The sequence below is a fragment of the Crocodylus porosus genome, unplaced genomic scaffold, assembly GCF_001723895.1.
Source record: "Crocodylus porosus isolate Cpor-Errol unplaced genomic scaffold, CroPor_comp1, whole genome shotgun sequence".
In the NCBI taxonomy this organism is placed as follows: Eukaryota; Metazoa; Chordata; order Crocodylia; family Crocodylidae; genus Crocodylus; species Crocodylus porosus.
In genome coordinates, this window is record NW_017728931.1 from 130,881,858 (window position 1) to 130,904,562 (window position 22,705).

A 22,705-nucleotide genomic window follows, 5' to 3' on the forward strand; every position below is an offset into this window, starting at 1 on the left:
ACTCTTCTACTTCTACCTGTGAGGTGTTTGTCCAGGCAGAACCCATCACTGCTAAGGCTTCCACCCAGGTCCTGGTTCAGTGCTGTGGAAACAGGCTTGCAGGTTTTTCAAATGACAGCCAGGTGGGAGGAGTGCCTGAGACGTAAGCAGTGCCTCCTGAGGATGTCCCTCAGGGAACAGGAGTCTGCCATGAGAGCTTCATCAATCTGATGCTGGAGGAGACCTCTAGGATTGCAAAGGAAGGACTACTAGAAGCAGCACTAAAGAAGGAAGATGACATGGATTCCCAGGAAGCTGGAAGCTTGTGCCCTCTGGTGACAAGCAAAAAAATTCATCTCCACGTGCAGCAGTTTTACTTGAGAACAGATATGGAGGAGGAGGAGCATGTTTCATTGGCAGAAGAGGCGAGGCCTGGCATCCTCAAGCGTGGGAGCATTGAGACCACTGCCACTAATAGGAAGCAATGGGTGGTCGTGGTTGGAGTGACCCTTCTGCAGGGGATGGAGGCATCCATTTATTGGCCTGACCTGCTGTCTTGGGAGGTCTGCTGCTTGCCTGGGACCAGAAGCAGTCACACTTGACTTGTTGACATCCAACTGAACTCTGCACCGCGGTGCATCGCTAGAACCCTCAACCCAACACCTTGGCTGCCTGTGCTGTCGCACATCGTTCCTCCACCCATCCTTCATGAGGCAACAACTCATAAATGGCAGTTGTTGAGTAAGGCTCAAGTTGCAGCCAGGGAAGTTTAGGTTAGATATTAGAAAAAAACTGTCTCGCAAAGGGGGTAGCAAAACACCTGAACAGGCTACTCAGAGAGGCTGGGGAATAGAGGTTTTTAAGACCCAGACAGACAAAGCCTTGACTGGATTGATAGTTAGGGAAGATCCTGCTTTGAGCAGGAGGTTGAAATAGATGGCTTCCTGAAATCCCTTCTAAGCCTAATTTTCAATGATTCTATGATTAAGCCAATTGTGTAACCTCTTAGGAAAACTACACAGTCAACCCTGATACAACACAAGACTTAACACCCTAACCTCTCATAGGTAAAACAGCCAAGATCCTGTTTCTGCAAAAGTTGTTACTATAGTCTCAAGAGATCCCAGGAAGAGGGCCACTCCCCACCACTACAGAGGAAGGCAAAAACCTCCATCATCCATACTGATCTGAACATGGGGTCAAATTCTTTCCTGACCTCCAAATATGGTGATTTGTCTGACCCTGAATGGAGGGGCAAGACCTCTAGCTAGAAACCTGCCACTGGATTTATGTCCTACCAGGAGCCAGTCAAAACCCCTAGTCTTGGATGCTGCCAAAACCAAATGCCTCTGAGAAGCCTTAAAAACACTCTGACCCATGTAACAGTGGTGGGGTGGGGGAGGAATTTTCTCCCAGCCCCATACAGTGGACAGCAATATCTTAGGGCCTTATCAGACCTTATGTTGTAAGCTGAACAAATGTTAATCAGGTTTAGTACTGTTCAGCTCAGTGGAGTAGCTGCTCTCATTGCCCCTCACCTGAACAGCTGGGACTTGCCACTAGCAGCTAGGTGAGGAGGGGCAGGACATGCTTCCTGCTTTCTCAGGGCAGAGCGAGTGCTGCAGCCCCAGGTCCTGGAAGCCATGGTGTTTTCCACCATTGCTCTGACTGAATCTGCTTGGGAGCAGAGCCAGCGGGTTCCCAGTGGCGGGACGAACCTCATTGCTTGGACCCAACTCCACTCCTTGCAAGGTCTCACTGGGGGATGGGGAACAGCATCATTTGGGCCCAACTGGCTCCGCTCTGGTATGCAGCGGAGCCAGGTCTGAACAACACAGTCCCCCCACCACCTCCTGCTTGTACCTGGCTGGCTTTGCTCCCAGCAGGGATGGGAGCGAGGTCTGAGCAGCAGCGGTGACACAGTTACCTCCCCTGCACAGACTCAGCTGCCTCTGCTTCTGTTGGGAACAGAGCTGGGCAGAGCAAGCAGTGGCAGGAGGCACAGCAGGCCCATTGCCTCCTGAGATGTTGTTGAACTTGGGCAGAAAAGCTGCAGAGAGTGACTACAAGTTAATAAAACAGGATCAAAATTACCCCTGTCCTGGAGTGGGATAACATTAAGCTAAATGATGAGCGTTTTAAGCCACTTAAAAGTTGTTAACATGCAGCCAGTCATGTCCCTAAGAGCTCCAGAAGCTGCCTAAAGTGACAAAGACCTTAATATTCTTCTTGGTTTCAGTTGCCCTGAGCTTTTGTTGGGAAGGGTTGCATATAAGTGTACTAAATCCCTGGCTATCTGTTTATCAACAGGTTTCCACAAAAGTGATATTATATCCACTATGAAATCTATTTGTGATCAATTTACAGTTGTTAGTAAACTCTGACATTTGGGTTCAAAAGTACCATTTTCAAAATCAGCCCTGAACATCTCAGGCATAGGCCAAATCTTTAGCTGGTGTAAATAACTGCCTCTCCGCCAATCTGAGAAGTTAATGATACTATGACAATTTACTCCATCGGAGGATCTGGGCCTGTGACTATAAAGAAAGGCTGCTATGGGGTATGTATTGCATTTTCGATATTTAAAAAAAAAAAAAAAAATCATTAAGCTGAATCTTTAAGTCTGATATTGGGGGGGGAAAAAAATCTAACCACATTACATTTGATATTCAGGGGAAATATTCTGTTTTCCCTGAACACCAAAAGAAATGTCAGGTACTACAGACAAGCTTACTATACCCTCTTTTTTTTGTGCTTAAAACAAAAATGATTAGTGCCATTTGGTATGATAAATTACACATTCAAGTCTGAAAATGGCTGTTAAAAGCATCTCTTTCCAGCACAGAACAATAACGTATAACAACAGAGTTGTACATAATGCAAATGATGTAACCCTAATCAAGTGCCTTTTTTCACTATGGAGGCTGTGTAAGTACAAAGCCTGTTTCGAGATGCTATATAAGAACAGCCCTCTGAACAGGACAGGCAACAGCTGTTTGACTTTGGGCAAAGAACTGCAAGGGAGATTATTTTAATTTTTAGGCCTTCAAGTAGCTGGGAAAGGCAAATGATCTCCAGACAGGACTATCCCTGAGGGAGAGGATCAGAGAGAGAGAGAGAGACAATACTTTTCAGCCAGTGAAAATGAGCTAAAGAATATGCTGCAATGACTAACTTCCCTTATGAAAAGTACAGGTTAATTTTAGTTGAGCGACACTAACGTGGCTCCCGAGGGAACATGGAACAGCGAAGCTCCCGGGGAAAGAAACTGAAATTATAGCCACCAAACAAATTATTTAATAGGTTTCTGGTCTCCTGACATACAGTATTGCCCTCTGCTTCCTATAAAGATGGTGAAGGGAAGAGAAAACCCTTGAGTTTGTAGAAAATTGGTTTGATCAGCTTAAGATTTAACAACTATCAAGTAATGTAGTAGAGTGAATACAATTCTCAAACCCATGTATTACTCAGATAGGGTGTAGCCATGGATATCAGCATATGTACCTTATAAGCATGCTAGACTTCTCACAGCAGACCAGGGAATACTGAAGACAGACAAGCAACTAAAGAGTTAGTTTGAACCAGACCAACGTTAGATATACACATTCTTGATATCAAGACAAATGCACAAATGATCAGATTTGTTACGGCTATACTCCCTAAATATTTAAGGACCTAAATGAAACAGTTACTAAAAAAAATGACTTTAGCCATAAATCCCCACTCAGCCTGTTACATAGCTGCTGGCTGCTGAGTGCTTTTGAAATTTAGATCCTACCAGAACTTGTGAACACCTGGCTCTGTAAACAGAGCAACCATGTGCATTTTGAGGTATAATGTATATGTTATTACACATGTACCCAACTCCCATTGCTGTAAATGAGAGTTGTGCTTGCACTTAATAAAATAGAAAAAATATGTTTTGCAATTCCTTCCACACTGTTCATGAATGGCAAAGTGAAAACATAAGACTCGAGACATCATTTCTCTCATTTACTGCTGTAGAATATTGTCTCGCTGGCAATTCAATTCCGCCTGGTCATTAGGTCTCTGCAATACTTCTGCTTTTACTATGATAACTTATCTATTTTTATTTTCAGTAGAGGAGGCTGGAGGTCTACTATTAATGCATCCATCTTAGTTTAACACAATCTCTCCCAGCCTTGGCTTTGCAGAGCCTAACACATTTCCCTTAATGCATTAAGTACTTCCTCATAATCAACAAATGCCACATCTAGTAGCAAATTATATCTGTTTTCATTCATCTGTGAAAAAAAAATCCCCCAAAACATTGAAGCCTGTCCATTCTTGTTTGTCTACAGGGAATTGGTTGCTTAATGTTTTTCCAAGATTTGTAAGCCGAAGACTGGAGTGTCAAGTGCCCATGGCCCCTGAAGTCTCAATAATTATATTTACATTCACATATAAATATGTCCAGCCTGGTTTTTTGCCATTGCATGTCTATTTTCTTTCTGGAGCTTATGCTTATGTCCTTCTGACTCGTGAAGGATTTCATTTAGTTTCATTTAGTTTCAAGGGCTTTCCCCACCCCCACACCGAGGAGTTTCATAACACTTAATGACCATTGTAAATGCAGCTAAATGCTGCATCAGACAAAACTTTAGATGATACAAATAAAAAAAAAAAGAGAAGAATACTGCATAATGATACTATAGAAATATGGTAGATTTATTTCTCAGATTACTGCCTAGAGAGCGCATTTACGTGAGACATTTAGTGCAGCTGAAATTTGCTCTGCAATAAACAACTTAGCCTCTACATGTGTGGCCCTAATAGCTTGCACGGAACTAATAAATGCCAGAGCACGTTAGTACTTGTAAATACAAGTACTATCCTGCTGCAGATTTTTTTTTTTACTTTGTAGCAGTGTACGTGTAGACAGTGACCTGACTAGCTGGGGCATGGCTGCCTGCCGGCTAGCCCTGCACTAGAGACCCTCATTCCCTATGCCCAGGCAGCCTTTCTGCAGCATGTTAACTGGGTTGGAGCAGCCCTGGGCTGGCAGGCTGACCCCGCCAGGCCTGGGATGCTCCAACCTGGCTCAACATCCTGAGGTCCTGGGGGCATGTGTCAATGCAATGCCTGGGAGCAACAAACTCCAGCATGATATGCACCAGAGTTTATTGCTTTGAATTAATTGCATGTGTAGATGTGTCAATGGGATGTGTGCTTTACTGGGGGGGGAGGGAAGTTGACTAATTACCTCAGCAGTAAAGCATCACTGTTTATGCATGCGCCTTTATTGGGTATTAGGGTACGTTCAGGAAAGTACTACCCTATAGCAAAGTAATTGTGCGTGATGAAATGCAGATGTCGACAATGACTGGGGCATGAGGATAGTAAAGCGTGGGGGCTGCCTGCTGCACAGCTCTGCGCTTTATCATTCTTGTGCCCCAGCCATCCCCTCCACCACCCAACACGGCCACCTGAAGCCCAGAGCTGACCCTCCAAGCCTCCGCCTTGGCTCAAACTGCTGCAGTCCTGGGTACACGTGCAGACACTGTGCCTGTGCCAGTTTATCATATTGCCTTAATGGCACATATAGATGCACCCACTGGGAATTCTGGTAAGACTTCTGGGACCTCATAAGCTAAAGATTGTACAGGCCGGATATTTTCAGAGCTTCACACTAAATGTACAATGAGATTCAATAAAAAACGTGAAGAAGAACTTAAGAAGTTAAAATAGGACATTTGATTTTCTCACTTACAAAAAAATGTGAATGGCCATTTTATGGAAATTCACTAAATACAAACACGTTCATAAATTGATCCATATGGTTTAAAAACTTTGTTTCTCTAAACTTTGTCAATAATTCCCAAGTCCATGAGTCCGATCAGCAAGCCCCTTAGGGGCACCTGCAGTTACCACATCTGTTGCTACAGGATATGGGTTATAGCTGTGGCTGGGAGAAACTAGTGCTGGCTGGGTTCATGCTAAAAGCCCATTTACTTTAGCTCATATACCCAATACCGAGCCTCAGCTAAGGGGTGACAAAACCAAGGCACTCACCACAACGCAGCTGAAGTTTGCTTTTTAGATGCAAAATTATCATCTGATTATGCTTACTACTTATATCAGGTCCATTCTGCAGGAAATTTTAGATGATATTAATAATCCATTTCCTTGCATATAACTAAGACAGCATGTTCTGTATTTATTAAAAAAACAAAACAAAACAAAAAAAACGAGAGTCTTCTTACAAGAAACAAATTACATTTGTTTCTGAAAAGGAAACATATAGTGCATTTCTCACCTTACACACTCTTCCAACTCGGGAAAGGATTGTTTTATCAGAGGTACTGCTATCTTGTGATATTTCTCGGAAAAAGAAATAGATTTTGTCGTCATCTGGGTTGTACGTGTCCGGGATGGGGAAGAGTCCAATAAATTTTGCTCCTAAAAGAAGTCCCCAAAAACAGCAACAAGTTATAAAGGTATAAAAAATTCCTTAATATTTGAGATCAAGATTGCATTTTTATATCCATGTAGTGAAATCAGTGAGTTGTCACAGAGGGCAGTTTTGCCTTTATCTTCAATGGACAGGGTTTGTACTGATTCCAGAAGTATTTATTTCTAGTATGACAGCTTCACTTTCATTCTTTATATTGGCATAGATGGCTGTCATTTTGAATGTAAAGATATTATATTCAGGTTTTTAGGCCTAAAAGAAAAATCTGTAATAAAGTGGATTTTTTGCTTGTATGGATTGTGTATGACTAGACACAGTAGAAAACCACATTTAGTAGAAACAGTATGGAAGAGAGTAATATAACATCCGTTTGTTTATAGACACAAACTCATATTTATGGCAGCTTTATGAAGCTAATCACATCCTTTATGAAGCCTCACAAAGCCAATGGTTTCCCTACACTGCAGTGCTAAAATTACTTGTTAAGCCATTTGGTTCAACCCCTGTTCTGCTTGGTGTTTTCTTTTTCACACGTTTAAAACCTTGGGATTTTCATTTTGCTTATCCATTCACACCAGAAAGCAAATACATGCCAGACATCTTAATAACTGGAACACAGCATACATTGCATAAATAGAGGAACCCGACATTTAGGAAAATAGCTTTAAGATGTCCTTGTGATAAACCACAGGACCTGAGCCCTCTTGAGGGCATTAGGCTAATGCACAGAAAACTGCTTTGCTTCCAGGAGAACAGGGTAAGTAGCCAGGCAAATTCAGCAGAGAAACACCCTTGATGGTGGGATCCATTACCTGGGCTGACACTGAACAGAAGCTTTGGCCTTCACAGGATGCAGTAAAGTGCCTCCTTTCTCTTAGGGATTTGGCTGGCAGAAAAAAGGATAACATGGAACCTAGAGTAAAAACTGTACTGATGTTTTAGACTGTTGGATGATCTTTTCCCATCTTTTTAAATATGTGCATTCATTTATATTTTCATTATTATTTATATTAGGAGCTAGAAAGTCTAGGCATGGGCTATAAGCCCAAAGTACTAGGTGCTGTACAAAAATGGAACAAAACTATGGGCCCTGCCTCAATGCTTGCAATTCATGCCTGAGATAAAAGATGGAATTTGTTTAAATTCCAAGTATGCCTTTGTCCCAGACGGTACAATTTCTAGGCTTGAATAGGTACAACATTACTCCACTTTTAAAACTGGGATGCCTTAATGGTGTATCAAGTTGCATAAATTTAAGCCAGGATTTTCAAATGAACTCAAGGAAAACAAACATATTCAATTTCCACTGAACCCGCTCTATGCTCTTTTGAAAGACCCAGATCCAAGCATTCATAAGCTTCCACAGCTACCTAAAAAATCATGGATAAACTCCAGCAGCAATGCTCCCCCTGCACTGGCAAGCTGAAGCCTGGGCGCCATACAATCAGCTGATTAGCAGCTGGGCTGAGGGAGTCCCACACCCAGCTGCCCAGAGCTGCTCGGTACAGGGTTTAAAGTCCCCAGCGGGGGAAGCTGGAGGATCCACTGTTGGGAGTCTCTGCTTCCCTACTCTGGGCAGCCCAGCCAGAGCTGTCCAGCACAGGGTTTCAAGTCCTGGTATGGGAGGGGGAACAGAGATTTTCCCCTCCTGGGGACATGAAACTGTGTCAAACATCTCTGGCCAGGCAGCCTGACACAGGAAAGCCTCTGACCCCCACACCGGGAACCTCTTCTCTTGCACTAGGCTGCATAATCGGAGCTGCCTGGTGCAGGGTTTAAAGTCCTTGATGAGGAGAAGACTGCTCCCCTGTACCAGGCTGCCCTGCCAGTGCTGCTTGGCGTGGGGTTTAAATCCCCAGTGGAAAAAGCTAAAGGCTCCTGCCCCCCTGCGAACCTCTGCTTCTTGGCTTGGGTATTAAAACCTAGGCAGCCCTGGCTGGAAAGTCCCCAGCAGGCTCTTTGGCCTCCCTCCTGAGCAGCCTATGGCTGGACTGACAATCAGCTGATTGTTGGCCACTGGCCCCATATTCAATTTAAGGTGCCATGCAAAAAAAAAGTCATAAAGCGTTCTACATTATACATGGAACACTTTTACAGCTTGTTCCCCATTTTATGGCATCTTAAACTGGGTGCATGCCTTCCTATTTGTGTGTTAATTAATACATTCATTGCAGCATAAATGTAATGTGTAGACAGGCCTTATATAGATTTTTTTTTTAAAAATCCACATGTGCAGAGCTGAACTCTGAATTCCAATTTTTTAAAATTAAATTTCAGTGCTTTACTTGGCAAATAAACACAAAAAACAAGCTCATAAATATGTTCTTGGAACAGATTTAGAAAAATCCCTAAAAAATTAAATAAAAGAACATGAATACTTAAAGACTTAAAATCGCAATTGAAAACATAGATGTTGAAAGTTAAATCAAAACAAAAATATACTGGAAAAAGGTACATGGACAAAGAGATAAAAATCACTTTAAAAACATAGCCATAGCTCATGATACAAAAAACAGATTGCATTCCACTAATAAGCCTTTGTCTCATCTTTTGACTTCTGTTCACACTATATAGAAGAGCAAGGTCTAATCAGCTATGAGCTGGGGTTACTGAAGTGTTGTACGAGAAACAAACTGCATTTGAAATCATTGTTTTCATCCCCATGCATGTGGTCTTTATCGCTCAGAAATACATCTGACTTCAATGGAAAGTTTTCTTAATTGAAGATTTCATGGTTTGGCCATATGTAAGCAAACAATAGAGCACTAAGGGAGACAGCAGATCCTGAGAATAGATAACCCATTAGAGCCTAGTAGGGCGTGAACTTTTAGCAATTTGCTTCCATGGGGTATATTGAGAGCAGTAGTAATATTACAGATTCTGTTATCACCAAGATCACTGATAGTCTTACAGCCCAATTACCTTCCTCATTACATGTTCTAATGTAATATAAGAGGACTCAATAATCAGAAAGCTTGCTGAAGGTTATTCTACCTACAGAAGCCTTGTTAAGAGGCAAAGTAAAAAGTCCAAATGTCAAAGGCACCAAGCAGTAAAAAATGCCCAGAAAACAGGGATGTGAAGGATGAAGAATGAGCTAGTGGAAGACCCTCTGCACTAGCAGTCTGTAGTTTAGCCTCCAGAGATGACATGAGAACTTGACTGGTCCCAGCAAACATAGGATGCAGAAGAAGAGTCGTTCCCTTTAGTATCATCCTCTGACAAAGAAGGCTTAGATCTGGGGCAAATCCTAAGAGATAAATACTATTCAAGGAGACCTTAACTCTGATTATGGCATTAACTGCCGGTGGAAGTGGGAGGAATGTGAATGTGCTGACTGTGTGCACATATATGGCAGATACAGGACTGCAGAACTTGGGAACCAGACATACCACGATGGTTCCCGTCAATCCTCATACAATCCTTTTCCTCTGACACTTGTCACGTACATGCTTAGGTGGATCAAGTCATGTCCAGTGCTCTCCAATCTTAAGTATTTAAGCCTCAGGACTTCTCTGACTTCGGTGGTATTCTGAACAGGAGTTCATATGTGTATGCGAATCACCAGAAAGGTTATCTATCCATCTCTTTTGTGAGGCTGCTATTTATGTAAGAGCCAAGTGTGAAAGAGTTGCCATACACAGTATCATATTAGTTTTTCCATTTTGTTTTTATTTTGCTAAACCTTCTATAGGCGAAACAATCTTGCTTCCAAACATATTTTAATAAATCAAAACTGAACTTAAAGATGCCAAAATGTATTCTAGTGCAGCACTCTCTACACTTTAAAAGGAACAAGTCACACATTTTTCATTTATCCTAAGTAAAACATGACGCACTCCTGCAAGTAATTTATTACTAATTGTACAATTACTTAATTATGTACAACCATTCCTGGAGGTCTAACACATGCCTGGTAAATGGCTGGTATATTCAGGTTTTGAAAGGTTGGGTTATTTTTTTAACTTAAAATCAAGTAAATGTTTTTTTAACACCAAAATTTGCTGAAAGCAGAAAATGTAGGTGACCATTAATGTTACATAAAAACTAATAACGAACTGAGTATTATGTTACTGAGCACACAACATGGTTAAATCAGAGCTGCAGTCAGAATTTCTTCAGCCTTAACACAATCATTTTTAACACACTTAAGAAACCCCAAGTTCATATTTATTTCAATGTATAACACTTCATCAATATTTGGGTTCAGTTTCAGATGTGCTGCAGTTGTAGTCTTTTAAAATGGCTAAAACCAGAGCAAAATCTAAGTGAATATTAAATTGGAGCTTCATTGTTTTCATAGCATGAGACAGTTTTCACACTGCCATCTCTCATACTAAGCTGTTTTTTTTTCAGTCCCAGCAACATTAATATAATGCAGTGTCCTTGTAAAGCTTTCATAAACACAGTGGCTTTAACTGAAAACAAAAATCAATAATGAACATATCTAAAAAGTTTTTAAAAAAGAAAGAGAAGAAAGCCCTATAGCTCAGGACTAAAATATACACACTGGCTGCATCCAAAAAAGTGTGGACGTTTGGTTCCCCGGGGACAAGCAGCAGCGGTGCACCTTGCACCACAGCTACTTCTCAGCAGAGGATGCCAGTACCACACACGCTTTAGTGTGCAGTATGTTACCCTGGAAGTGGTAGGGGAGGCTGGGGCCAGCACGGTCCTTTACCTGGGGTCCTCCTGGGGCTGCAGCAGTGGCGATCCTGGTTGAAAGCTGCAACGGCTCCAGGCAGCCCACCTCCGCTTTTCAGCAGCACACAGTGCTCATGTGTGTGTTGCTCTAGTTCTTTTTTGTGCAGGCTTTTTTGATCCCTGGATATCCAAAGATCAAAAAAAAAAAAAAAAGTCCAGGAGCAGTGCGCACATGGGCAGCGTGCCCTTGCATCACAGAGAACACCTGACTGTGCGGTATGTGGGGCTGCAGATGTGTTTGTGGCGCCACAATCCACACGGCCACACTCTTCTGGACTCGTACACTATGTTCAATCTCTTTGTTTTATATGCTGCACCTCTTTCTTGTTCCTTTGTTTGTCTAGGATTCCTTGCAAATGCACATGTAGGTAATGTAGCAATGTAAAGGAAACTTCTCATGCACAGATACTGACAGGGCAGATAAGCGTCTGTAATACTGGTCTCTTCAGTAGCATGTTTCTTTTGGCAGGGAACTATGTCGTCTTGCATACTAATGTATTGACCACTATAGCCTACAAGCTCCTTAGGTCCAAACTGTACTACTGATCTTTTAGCCCACCCATTTGCAAACTATTTGGAAAAATGGATACTGTCAACTTTCCAAATTTTCTAGGGATGGATTGGTACCCACAATGATCATCAAACCTGTAATACTTCTAGCTGAATGGGGGGGGAGGGGGCAGGAGGGGGAAAGGAGGAGTGTGGAGGTGGCATGTTATTGTGGACCAGGTGTGGTCTGTGGCTCAGTTTGGGAACCACTGCTTTATAGGACTGTAATTTTCCTTTTAGAAAACTGGTTAAAATCTTTATGCTATAAGGACTAGTCAGTAACCACAGCCATAAAATTGGATGGTTTGTTAGGGAACTAGCTGCATACAGAACCTTGAAACTTATACTGGTTCTACTTTCTAGGAATGCCATCCAGGCCCGGATCACATGTTGAACCTGCCCTGCCTTACCCCATATTGTTTAGCAGCAGGGGACAGATGGTATCAGCAGGATGGGTGGGACACAACAGACATAGGACCAAACACATAAGGACTGCAAGGATGGTGAAGAAAGCATTTGGAAGGTCTCCACTGATCTTGAAAGGGCTCACTCATAAAACTATTACCTTTTTTGACTCAAGAGAGATGCTGGGATGGGGATGTTGAGGGACATAGGTGAGGAAGGGAAGGAGGTGAGAGAGTGAGAGACTCTTGTTGGAGACTCCAAGAATTAATAGATGAATAATTCCTTTCAAAGGATAACCGCTCGAAAGTCAATTCACACTTGTGGTCAGCAGCCTCTGGTTTCACAAGTCACTCAGAAAAGGCACATAGGCATCCAATATCAGGGGACAGTGTTATCTCATTTTTAAAGACAAGTGACTAAATATGGACACTTCAACGCTGGATGGTTTTAGGACTGTGGGTGATGTTCTCTGTGTTGCTCTGTGTGTGGTGGGAGGCTGGCTCGGTGTGAGTGCGGACATTTTCAGAGGCTTTACTAGCTTAGAATAGTTTTTAATCAGCAAGTGAAAGTGGTGTTTTGCTTGGGAAGCTAGGTTAAAGTGCCCTTAGTGGTTCTAAACTGCTGTTTGCAGCAGCAGAAAGTATTTTTTCCTTGCAAAAAAAGATCTCCTACCCAACAGAATGGATTTTCTAGCCTGTCAGTTTAACACACTGTCGGAAAGAGCTGTGAAAAAGTAACTGGAAAATTAGTTGAAAAAAATCCTGACAATGCTGAAAATAGAAACATTTATGTCACAAAATTATTTCCAATGGCTGTACATTATACAGACATATGGATCAGAGGTCTGATACTCTAATTCCCTTGAAACTGCAGTGTTTTCTTTTCTGGTACATATTTTCTATACTTTATCAATTCTCCTTCTTAATCCTCTAGTTATACATCCCCAACAAATACCCTTAAGTGATCGCATCTATGTTAGTTATACAGGTGTTTGAAAAAGAACAGAGACGATGTTACTAGTACCAGCATATGTTTAATATCTTACCAGTAAGCCAGTAATGTTCAGAAATGTCAGTTCTAATGTAATGGTGGTCCTGAGACAGGCCCAGAGAACGTGTTAAAGCAGTATCTTTGCCAAGGAAATCAGAAGCTGTTCCAGCATAGAGGTACTCATCTGTGAATGAAAAATAGTGTGGGCATTTCAAGAGCACTGTATATATGGTTTAAATCATTCCCATTTTTACTGAGGGAATAAACACAGCTACATATATATTTACAATTCTAATTTTAAACCACTGGGTTTTTTAAATTTTAATTCTGACCTGTGATTTGATCGAGTTCCTTAAAGGAGAATGTTTTGGGTTTTTCTAAGTGGCTTAGGAGTTCAAATTCCATTTTCAAAAATGACTTGGGTAGCAATGAGCCTAAATCCCATTGGCTACTGAGTGAGACTTATGCTTCTAAGTGCCCCAGTGTGTCATTTATGAAAATGAGATCAGGTTTACACAAATTAATATTGCGTACAGCTCATACTACTAATCTTGAGTTTGAATACAGGATCAAATCCTGCTCATTCTACCTTGATGTACTTACCTATGTAAATGAGCCTTACCTGGATAAGGTGGTCAGGATTTCACACAGAGTGAAATTTCATCTATGATGCATTTGAGTTGTGCCAGCTGTAAATACAGCTACGGTTTATTCTGCCATGCATACAATACATACTTTCCTGATATCTGAGCACTGTATAAAACCAAAGAGCACACAAGACCAGACCAATATTTCCTTTTTTGTTCTTTGAAAAGAAACATTTAAAAAATGATCTTGCTGTAAACGTTTTTCATAGCATCGTGCATTCTATCATGTTTGTCTTCCTTGTAAACCAAAGAGATCATTTACCGTAATGGATTTTTTATATAACAGAATTAAATATAATGGTGATTTTTGTTGTTGTTGTCTGTAATGAGAAACAACTGAACTATCATACATGTTATCTGTAATTTACTGAAAGAAACTTACACTTCACAACAATCACATTGCATGTGTCAAAACCCACTACTTCAACTTTGATGACCTTGGTGGAAACATTTTTCAGGGTCCCTTTAAGGAAAAAGTCGTATACTGAAAGCATATCCAATATTAGTACAGTGCTGTGTGTTTTCTTTTTTAAAGAGATAAATGTACTTTAACAATTAAGACCCAAAAATCTACACACAATATATCCAACCAAATAAATCTCTCCCTCTTTTATTAACTTGGATTGGTATCATCAAAGTGGTCTTTCCAGGGCAACATTTAGAAGTACATCTTTCAGACATTGCGTCTCCACTGTGCAAGAACAATAGCATATTCTGAAAGGTAAATGTCATAATGAGGAATGGACAGTATAATTGGTGTTTGCTAACTGACAGGCATTCAATGATTGATAAATCTGAAGGGCTAAAAGAAAAAAATGCTGATCCTCACTTAACTCCTGTTGACAAGAACTTTTCAGCACTTTAGTTTTTTGTTGGGGTTTTTGGGGGTTTTATTTGGCATCCTGCATTCCAAGTTCTACTTATTTTCTACAAAAGCATTGGTGAACAGATTTTTAAATTAGAGGGATCCTGAACATTAATGTAAACAATAACAACAAATAAGAATGCCATATATGTAACAATAATGGTCTTAAAAGGCCATTTTCCTACCCAGATGAGGTAAATGAGTATTCAAAACTTTTAATGATATCTGTTACTTCTCTGTGAATACTCATAACAGCAAGTATTTACAGTTTGGGTTTGGGGTTTTTTGTAAGGATATGGACTCAATAAACTCTAAACTGGCAAAAATAAGCTCCCATGTATTCTAGCCATCAGGATTTTTTAATAAATGGAACAGAATAAAAACTATCTGGGCTGCAGTGGACCAACTAAAGAGAAACAGATAATATTTAGTGCATATGTATATTTTTATCTTGAGCTCTCAAAATTCTTCGCAAAGGAGAACAATATCATTGTTCCCATTCTGCAGATGGGAGAAGTGAGGCACAGGGAAAAAGAAATATGAACCAGAAATTGAGATCTCCTGCAGCTCAGTGCCATGCCTTTGCCAGAAGTCATACAGCTCCCTCAGGGTCCTAGCATAATCTCCGGCTGATGTGTTAGGAGTGGCAAGTTATTTCATAACTGTTCACCGTGCTATTTCTTGTACCTTCCTCTGAAGCATTTGCAACCACTCACATTCATACAGGGATACTGAATTAGACAGATCACTAATTTCGTCTGTCATGGGTCTTGTTATGTTTAAAATTTTATCTTCACAAACTGCAACATAGCAGTTTCTCTATTTCAAAAGATTTAGGAGAAAAGTCAAAGTGTTTTAGTGCTACTGAAATAGGCAAACAAGACTATAATAAATCATAGTGTTTGGTCACATTAGGGTAAAGAGAATAGTAGAAGTTTTTGGAATACTTGTTTAAAAATAGACTTCATGGCCATTAAAAATACTAGGGGTTCCTGAGAAGGATAACCACTGGCTTTAATCTATTGTTTTTAATAAAGGAAGTGCTGGCCCATCTGTTGGGTCAGGATCACAAATCATCTATCTTATTATCTGGGAATAAAGACTGAGCATTAGTCATATTCTTTTTATAACACACAGTGACCAATACTTCAAAGCACTGTCACCACTCCTCTTCTGCCTCAAATGAAAATGTCACGGTACTTTACTCTTATCTTCCATTCGTACACTTGATGGATAAGTTAAATTAAAATTGTCCAAAGCTACGAACCAAGCCATGACTAAAGTAACTCTTCTGGTGGTTTGAAATGCGGAGGTCAAGATGACCTTTCACGGCACCAAATGTCAGGCCACGCAGCACCAGAACCTATGCAGGAGGCAGATTGTGCTATCTTGTTCTTAGATTGAATGCTTCAGAAGTGGCCATTCACGTAACTGGAAGCATCAAAGATGTATTTATGGAAATGGTTCATGTCAGTGGACTTCTAAGGGCAGAACACATTGGTAGCTGTAGACAGAAGCCCAAAATTATTTGAAACACTGGAGATGTATGTCTTATGTAACAGAACTGACCAATGAATATTTTGGTTTTAAATAAGCATTGCTTCCATTTACTGGCTCTCTCCTAGTTCCCTTCGTAGCATATGCAGATTTCAGGATGCTGTTGAGCCAGATAGGTCATCATTGCATCACTGAAATCCAGACTGATTTACACTTGCTGAGCATCTCCGCTATTTTCAGTATTTCAGAATACATTAGTGAACATGTGAGGGAAAAGCATCCATGCTTTAACGTCTTACCTGTCATTATGGAAGCAAAAGGCTGCTGAGGATCGAAAGGACATTTCAATCTGCCAGACTCCAAGGTCTGTGTGTCCAGTCTGAATACTGTTTCCTGAAAATAAATACATATTCATTATGGATGTGTTGCTGCAGAGAGTGTCTCAGTCTCATACTTACTGTTCTGCTAATAAATAAAGTGGAGGTGTATTAGAAGAAGTGTCTGTTTTGTATCTAGCATTTATATTTCTAGTTTTATGATATCTGTTCCATATCTAGATTTGTGGGTTTTTTTACATTCAGTATTTTAATGAAGCAGGATCATTTAACACAACTAAATGAAATAAAAATAAATTGTTTGGGAAAGAGATACAGTATTCAATTCTGGCTGAACAAGGGCTAGATTGTGCCATAAAAAGCATTTCCGGTGAGGAGGGAGTACACAGAGACTAATGGGAGGCCCTGAAGCGATTCAGGCTGACTCCACCTGAATTTCAATGTGTGGGGTAATAATACTCACTACAAGCTCAGCTCAGCCTCACTTTAAATGTGTGCATCATATGTGTCTTCTTGCTCTCTTTAAGAAGGCTAATGGTACAGGGGGTGTCATTATGGAGCAGTGGCTCTAGTATCTGTTAACATGGCTGTTAGCTCCTGGGCAAAAATGTGACATAGGTTAAAGCAGAGAAGGATGGTAATTAGAAGTAATTAATAAAGTAAAACAATTTACAAGTTGCTAGTTCTAGATACAACCTTTAATTGCCAAAGCGCATGCTTCACACTTGTTTCCTTCAATGGTTTCCTAATATTTAGAGGGCTTGTACTAACATGTTTAACACTTAAAGACTCACCTGGGCTGAAAAAGAGAAGTCCAAGACCTGACTGAGGATTTGACTATACAGGGATGTTTTACTGTGGTCAAGCCAATACAACACCCCATATAGTGTTTTTTTTCAGTTTACCTATTAACCAAAGTGACAAAAGCTGAACTGAAAGAAACATGGGAGGGGTTAGGGGTGGGAGGTGGAGAGCAGGGTAAGACTATCCACACAGAGAATTTCTATGTTATAATTTCAATTATTTAAATTCACTGCTTAATTTATTCTGGTATAATTCCCCCCCACCCCACACCTTCCATTTACACAAGTACTAATATTCTTGTGAGATCAGAATCACCTCAAATAACTCAAAGGTTCAAACAAATACAACTGCATCTACTGATGCAGCTAATACTTACATGCATGCTTAACTTTAAGCATGAGTGACCTTGTTGAAGGCAGTTTAACCATTTGTGAGGGTAAGAAGATCTCTTTGTGAGACCAAGGCCTTACTTCTTTGTGAGATCAAGGCTCTTTATTTTCAGATACTTTTACATATACTCAGTCTTGAGTTGTTTCATAAAATTCGGATAGGATGGATTACCAATAGTCTATTTCAAAATTCTTCTAGTATTTATAATTCAGTTCATCAGCCAGTTTAACCTAAAAGGTACATACAAACTTCTGAGGAGATTAGGGGGAGATTAGTTCATGTTAAAAATGGCCAACCAATATAATTTAGTTCGCCCAGATCCCTAGTTAGGTCAAACTAAGTGTGAACTGTACTGAAGCTCAGGACAGTTAGACTGATCTAAAAATGGCCAAACCAATTTAAGTTAATTGTACCTCGAGGTAGTCTAGCTCAGATTGGGTCTGGTCAGACTGATCTAACTGAACATCTGAATGTCTGTACAGTTCCTGGCACAGCCCTGGGGCTGGGAAAGATCCACCAGTGGCTCCAGACCCAGGACAGTGCTTTTTCTAACCCCCACCCCCAGCACTGGGCTATTTTAGCCCCTCCCCCACAGATGGACAACCTCTCACTGTGGACCAGCCATCTCTCCTGCCCTGAGCCTGCCAAACTCAGTATCCTAAAGGCCACTCCCAGTGTCAGTCTTAGGAAGTAAGTTAGGGTAGGGGCAAGGGTGGGCAAGATTGGGGTTGGTTCACCTAGGGGAGGTTGCTTGGCTGGGGGTGGAAGGAAGGGGAAGTGTGGGAGAGAGAAACCCTCCACTCCACCAAACCCACATCATGGACCCTACTAGCCCCCCCCTTCCACCAAACTCTCCCAGACCACACCACCTCCCCACTGCAGAGCCAACCTCCCCACAGACCCCACTAACACTCAAAATCCTCCAACCCCCCACAGACCTAGCTTGCACTTGCAGGGTCCCCAAGCTCCTAACCCCCACATCCTTATTTACCTTAGATCAGGTGACCATTTTAACTCAATTTAACCCCTGCCACCCCATAACCTCCCCAAATGCCTGTATGTACCCAAAGTTATGATGCCATATAAGTTTTTTTCAGGTATTTTTTCAGGTAAGTATTATGAAGCCTCATTGAAATTAATAGTTTAAAAGTCAATTTAAATGAATTATTTAAAATTGCCTTGACTTAAAATTACTCCACCCTGTATGAAAGTATGAAGTACAGTTACTTGTCTACCCACAGAGGCCCATTCATCACCAGACTTCATAATGAGTTAGATTGATGGGCTTTCATTTTTATTTTCTTTTTTAGAATTTTCCTCAGATGTCTATATATACATTCTCTAGGTTCAACACAAAACATGAAAACATTGGAAAGAAAACAATGTCTATAGGATAACTAATAAAAAAGTTCCCTAAAAAGGCCCTTTCCAATCCAGGAACACTTTTTTTTCACCTCCACTCCTTCATCCACCTTATTCTTTGAAATGGTAGACCCATTCCAATGGTCCTCCATAAAAAATGCTGTGGTACCTTGGTTAGGGTTGTTAATTGTAATCATGTTGGTCTAAAGACATAGACAAGGCTCTTTGGGTAGATGGTCTTTTATAAGACCAACTAAATAGTTGGAAAAATTGTTCTTTGCAAGCTTTTGGGTACAAATACCCTTCTTCAGGCACAGGGGGAGTTTGTTGTTTCTTTATGTGCTCTCCATGGTACCCTGGGGTGCTGCAAGACCCCCTTATGGGTGCCACAGTATGGATGCTGCCTCAGTGGCCAGGTAAAAGTGCCCCACTTGCCTGGTACATAGCCAGGCCAGGAAGAGCTGCAACACACACACACACACACACACACACACACACACACACACACACACACACACACACACACACACACACACACACACACACACACCCCTCTGCCTCATTAAGGTTGACCGATAAGCAGACTGGAAAGCCAACTTGTGCTGCAGCCTTTCCCAGTTTGACCCTGCACATCATCTCATAGAAACAGAGGTGCCATGAATAGTCTCACCTGCTTCCTTCAGGCTTATCAGAGAACCCTAATGAAGCAGGAGAGTGTATACATGCCATGCCCCTTCTAGGTCGAGCTGTGTGGAGTTGTATGGGGAAGTTTTACCTGGCAGTGATGATCACCCAATTGAGAACCACTGTGGGTAGTTGAAGCAGCACAAACAGTGGTTCTCAACTCAGGGTCCTGCCAATTCAAACATTTTGGAGAGGGATGCCCCTTGTAAAAAGGTTGGAAACCACTAGGCTAATACTATCACTACTAATATTTAAAAAAAGGCACTGGTTTTGTAACATTCTCACAAGAATACCAAAGTATTCTGGGGAAAATGAACACCTTATCCTAGGAAAAAGTTTTCAAAGAAGGTAAACCCATTTTGAGAAAAAGCATGTGTTTGGCCTAATCCTGTTCCCTAGTAGTCAAGAAGTTTTGGTATTGACTGTAATTATTTTAATCCCCTTAAATTAAACTGTGTGACCCCACAAAGATTTAAACTGTTTTCAAAAACAGCATGTGCTATGGTTTTAAATCACCTGACCTACACTGACTCATCTGTTTTCATAGCACTGGCATCAGACAGTTGGCAGACATACTGGCAGGTTTCAAAGGCTTATAAGAAAAAGCAAGAATATACTGAGCCTTGGCTTTCTAAACATCAGATTAGGCCCTAGAATCCAAATGGGTCCTACTGAGTTTGTTAATCTAAAAACATATCAGTATAATGAAGATTTAAAAAAAATAAAAATCTAAAAGGGTCAAAAACAGTGATCGAGTTACCATGCAAGAAAATGGAATTTGCATCCTTGTGTCAGGGGACAGAATCAGCCTCCAATGAATGTTTCAGACAATAACTTTTAGAAAAGGGCAAGTGGAACCTGGCCCTGATGGGTCACTTCTAGTGAATGCAGACAGTAAGATAAGATCTGAAGGGCAAAAAGACATGAGTGTCTCTTGTCATTTAACACAATATTCAACTGTAGGTGAGAGATACTATCAGGTGAGGTGATGGGCAGGGACATGGACGATTGTGAAACTCAGTGCTATAGGCTAGGACCAGACATTAAAAAATCCTGAGCCAGAATTCATTCAATCTTTGCAGGTTAGTCTAATCTGCCTAGGCTGAATCAGTTTGTAACCCCATAGACATCCCCTCTGGACTCAGAAAATGAAGGCACATGCCTGCAGTGGCTCAGACTAGAAGCTGGGGCAGGGGGAGGGGGGGAGCTCTAGAGCAGCCCTCCCTGCCCTTGCACAGTGCTGAGCTGAGGAGGAGGCATGGCCAGGCCCCAGCAGGAGGCTCTGATTAGACAGTAAACCAGCAGGAGTTTAAACACAGCATTTATCACCCCACCACCAAAACAGAAGTTCAAGCTCTTCTTAAATAACTTGTTCTAAGGAAGAAGGGGCATTACCAAATACCTGTTGATTAGCTCCAAAGAGCCTTAAGCTTGTCCTCACAGCACGGACCTTAGTCAGCATGTGGTCTGTTACAGGTTTAAACCAGTTTCTGATCACTTAAACCAGTTTATATGTAATGTCTGTCCCTAGCCATATTTTCTCTAAATTGAAGGGTTAAGATGAAATTTTACCTATGGTCAGATTATTTCATAATGGTACATTATAGAAATCTTTATTTTTCTTTAAAGTAACTGGTTCTGGTCAACACTGGAGATGGAATACTTGACTGTATTGAATGCTAGCCTGACCCAATAGGACATATCCAATCTTTGTATATGTTTGGAGAGCCATTTTATTGGGCAACTCCAATGATGCAAAGTCTATTTGTGTGACAAAATATGTGGGGTTTATTACAGAGCTTTACAGTCATTTTTAAAATTTTATTTTAGAACCCTTCTGAGGACCTGGATTTGTATACATGCTGGGGTGGGTGAGGTTGGAGGGGGCTGCAATACCATGGTGTCTTAAAGCAACTGACATAACTTACACAGGTTTCCAGGTCCTTTTAGTCCATAGAAAGTGAGAAAACAGGTACAACTGTGAATGAAAACAGAGCACCCATAACGTCCCTCACTTTGGCCTGTGCAGCACCCCCCCAAGCTACCTTGGCAGCAAAAAAGGCTTTAAAGAAATTCTGTCATTCTATTCAGATGGAAATATTCATCCTCAGGCAAATGTCTCCAAATAATTCCATGGCATGCTGGTGTCTTCCTCCTGCACACTTTGGCATGCTACCAGGTAACTCTGATGCTTTATTCCAAAAATTGACTTGTGCCCAAGGAAAAGGAAAGAAGCAATGGGCAGGAGACATTAATTTTAGCTGGAATACTCTGTCTCTGGACAGGTGCAGAGCTCAGTTCTGGACAGCTCAGCTGGAAAGGAACCAGAAACATTCAGAAATAGAATGTGACAGTTACTGGATGTGTTGAGAACTAGTTTCTGTAACTGGACAGGAAGTTTTCACTGCGGACAAGCTGCCTGGCAGAAGGTATCCAGTTACTGAGAATGGAACCAACTGGAGCACACAAATGAGAGATACACATTTACAGCTGTTAAACATGGTCCTGTGAACTCAGAAGCTGAGCGATGCAAGACCAAAATGTATCTGTTGGGATGACTGTACAAAATCTGTACCAAAATCCCAAAATCTGTTGGGATGACTGTACAAAATCTGTACCAGTTCAGTGCACCATAGTTTTTGGTTTCACCAGTCACTGAGGACTAGTCAGTTATTAACCCGAGGACTGGAATGTGCACAACTATGGAGACACCAAACTTTTGGCTTGGTTATGGGATCCTGAAGTGTTTGGAAAGAACTATTCTGATGTTAATCTGCATGAGCTTCAATAGTCTGAGTGACCCAAGTTCAATGTTATGGGTATGCAGTGATGTCTAAGAAAACCACTTCTGAATGCAAATCAGAGGGGAATATTTTTACACATAGCACACTAAAGGCAATAAATGTAAATATTATATTGGAAGATTATTTTTAAATATAGGTAACAACATAAAGAATATAGATCGGAAGGTTGTATACTATTTATAACGTGTTTTTTTCTCCCTTGGAATTATATGCTTGATTCTTTGCTAAGAAAGTGCATGATACTTTTTTTTTCCTGT

General features: G+C 41.1%; 1 protein-coding gene across 2 annotated transcripts in view; it reads right to left on the reverse strand.

Annotated features, from left to right (window-relative positions):
• The window catches only part of SEMA3D (semaphorin 3D), a 199,383-nt gene that overhangs the window by 59,646 nt on the left and 117,032 nt on the right, over positions 1–22,705 (reverse strand). For both annotated transcript variants that reach the window (XM_019543653.1, XM_019543652.1), the window contains 3 exons: positions 16,369–16,462; positions 13,116–13,244; positions 6,257–6,399 (listed from right to left, as the gene is read on the reverse strand). In XM_019543653.1, coding sequence (XP_019399198.1) covers positions 6,257–6,399; positions 13,116–13,244; positions 16,369–16,462 — 366 coding nt within the window. The remainder of the gene's footprint in view (positions 1–6,256; positions 6,400–13,115; positions 13,245–16,368; positions 16,463–22,705) is intronic.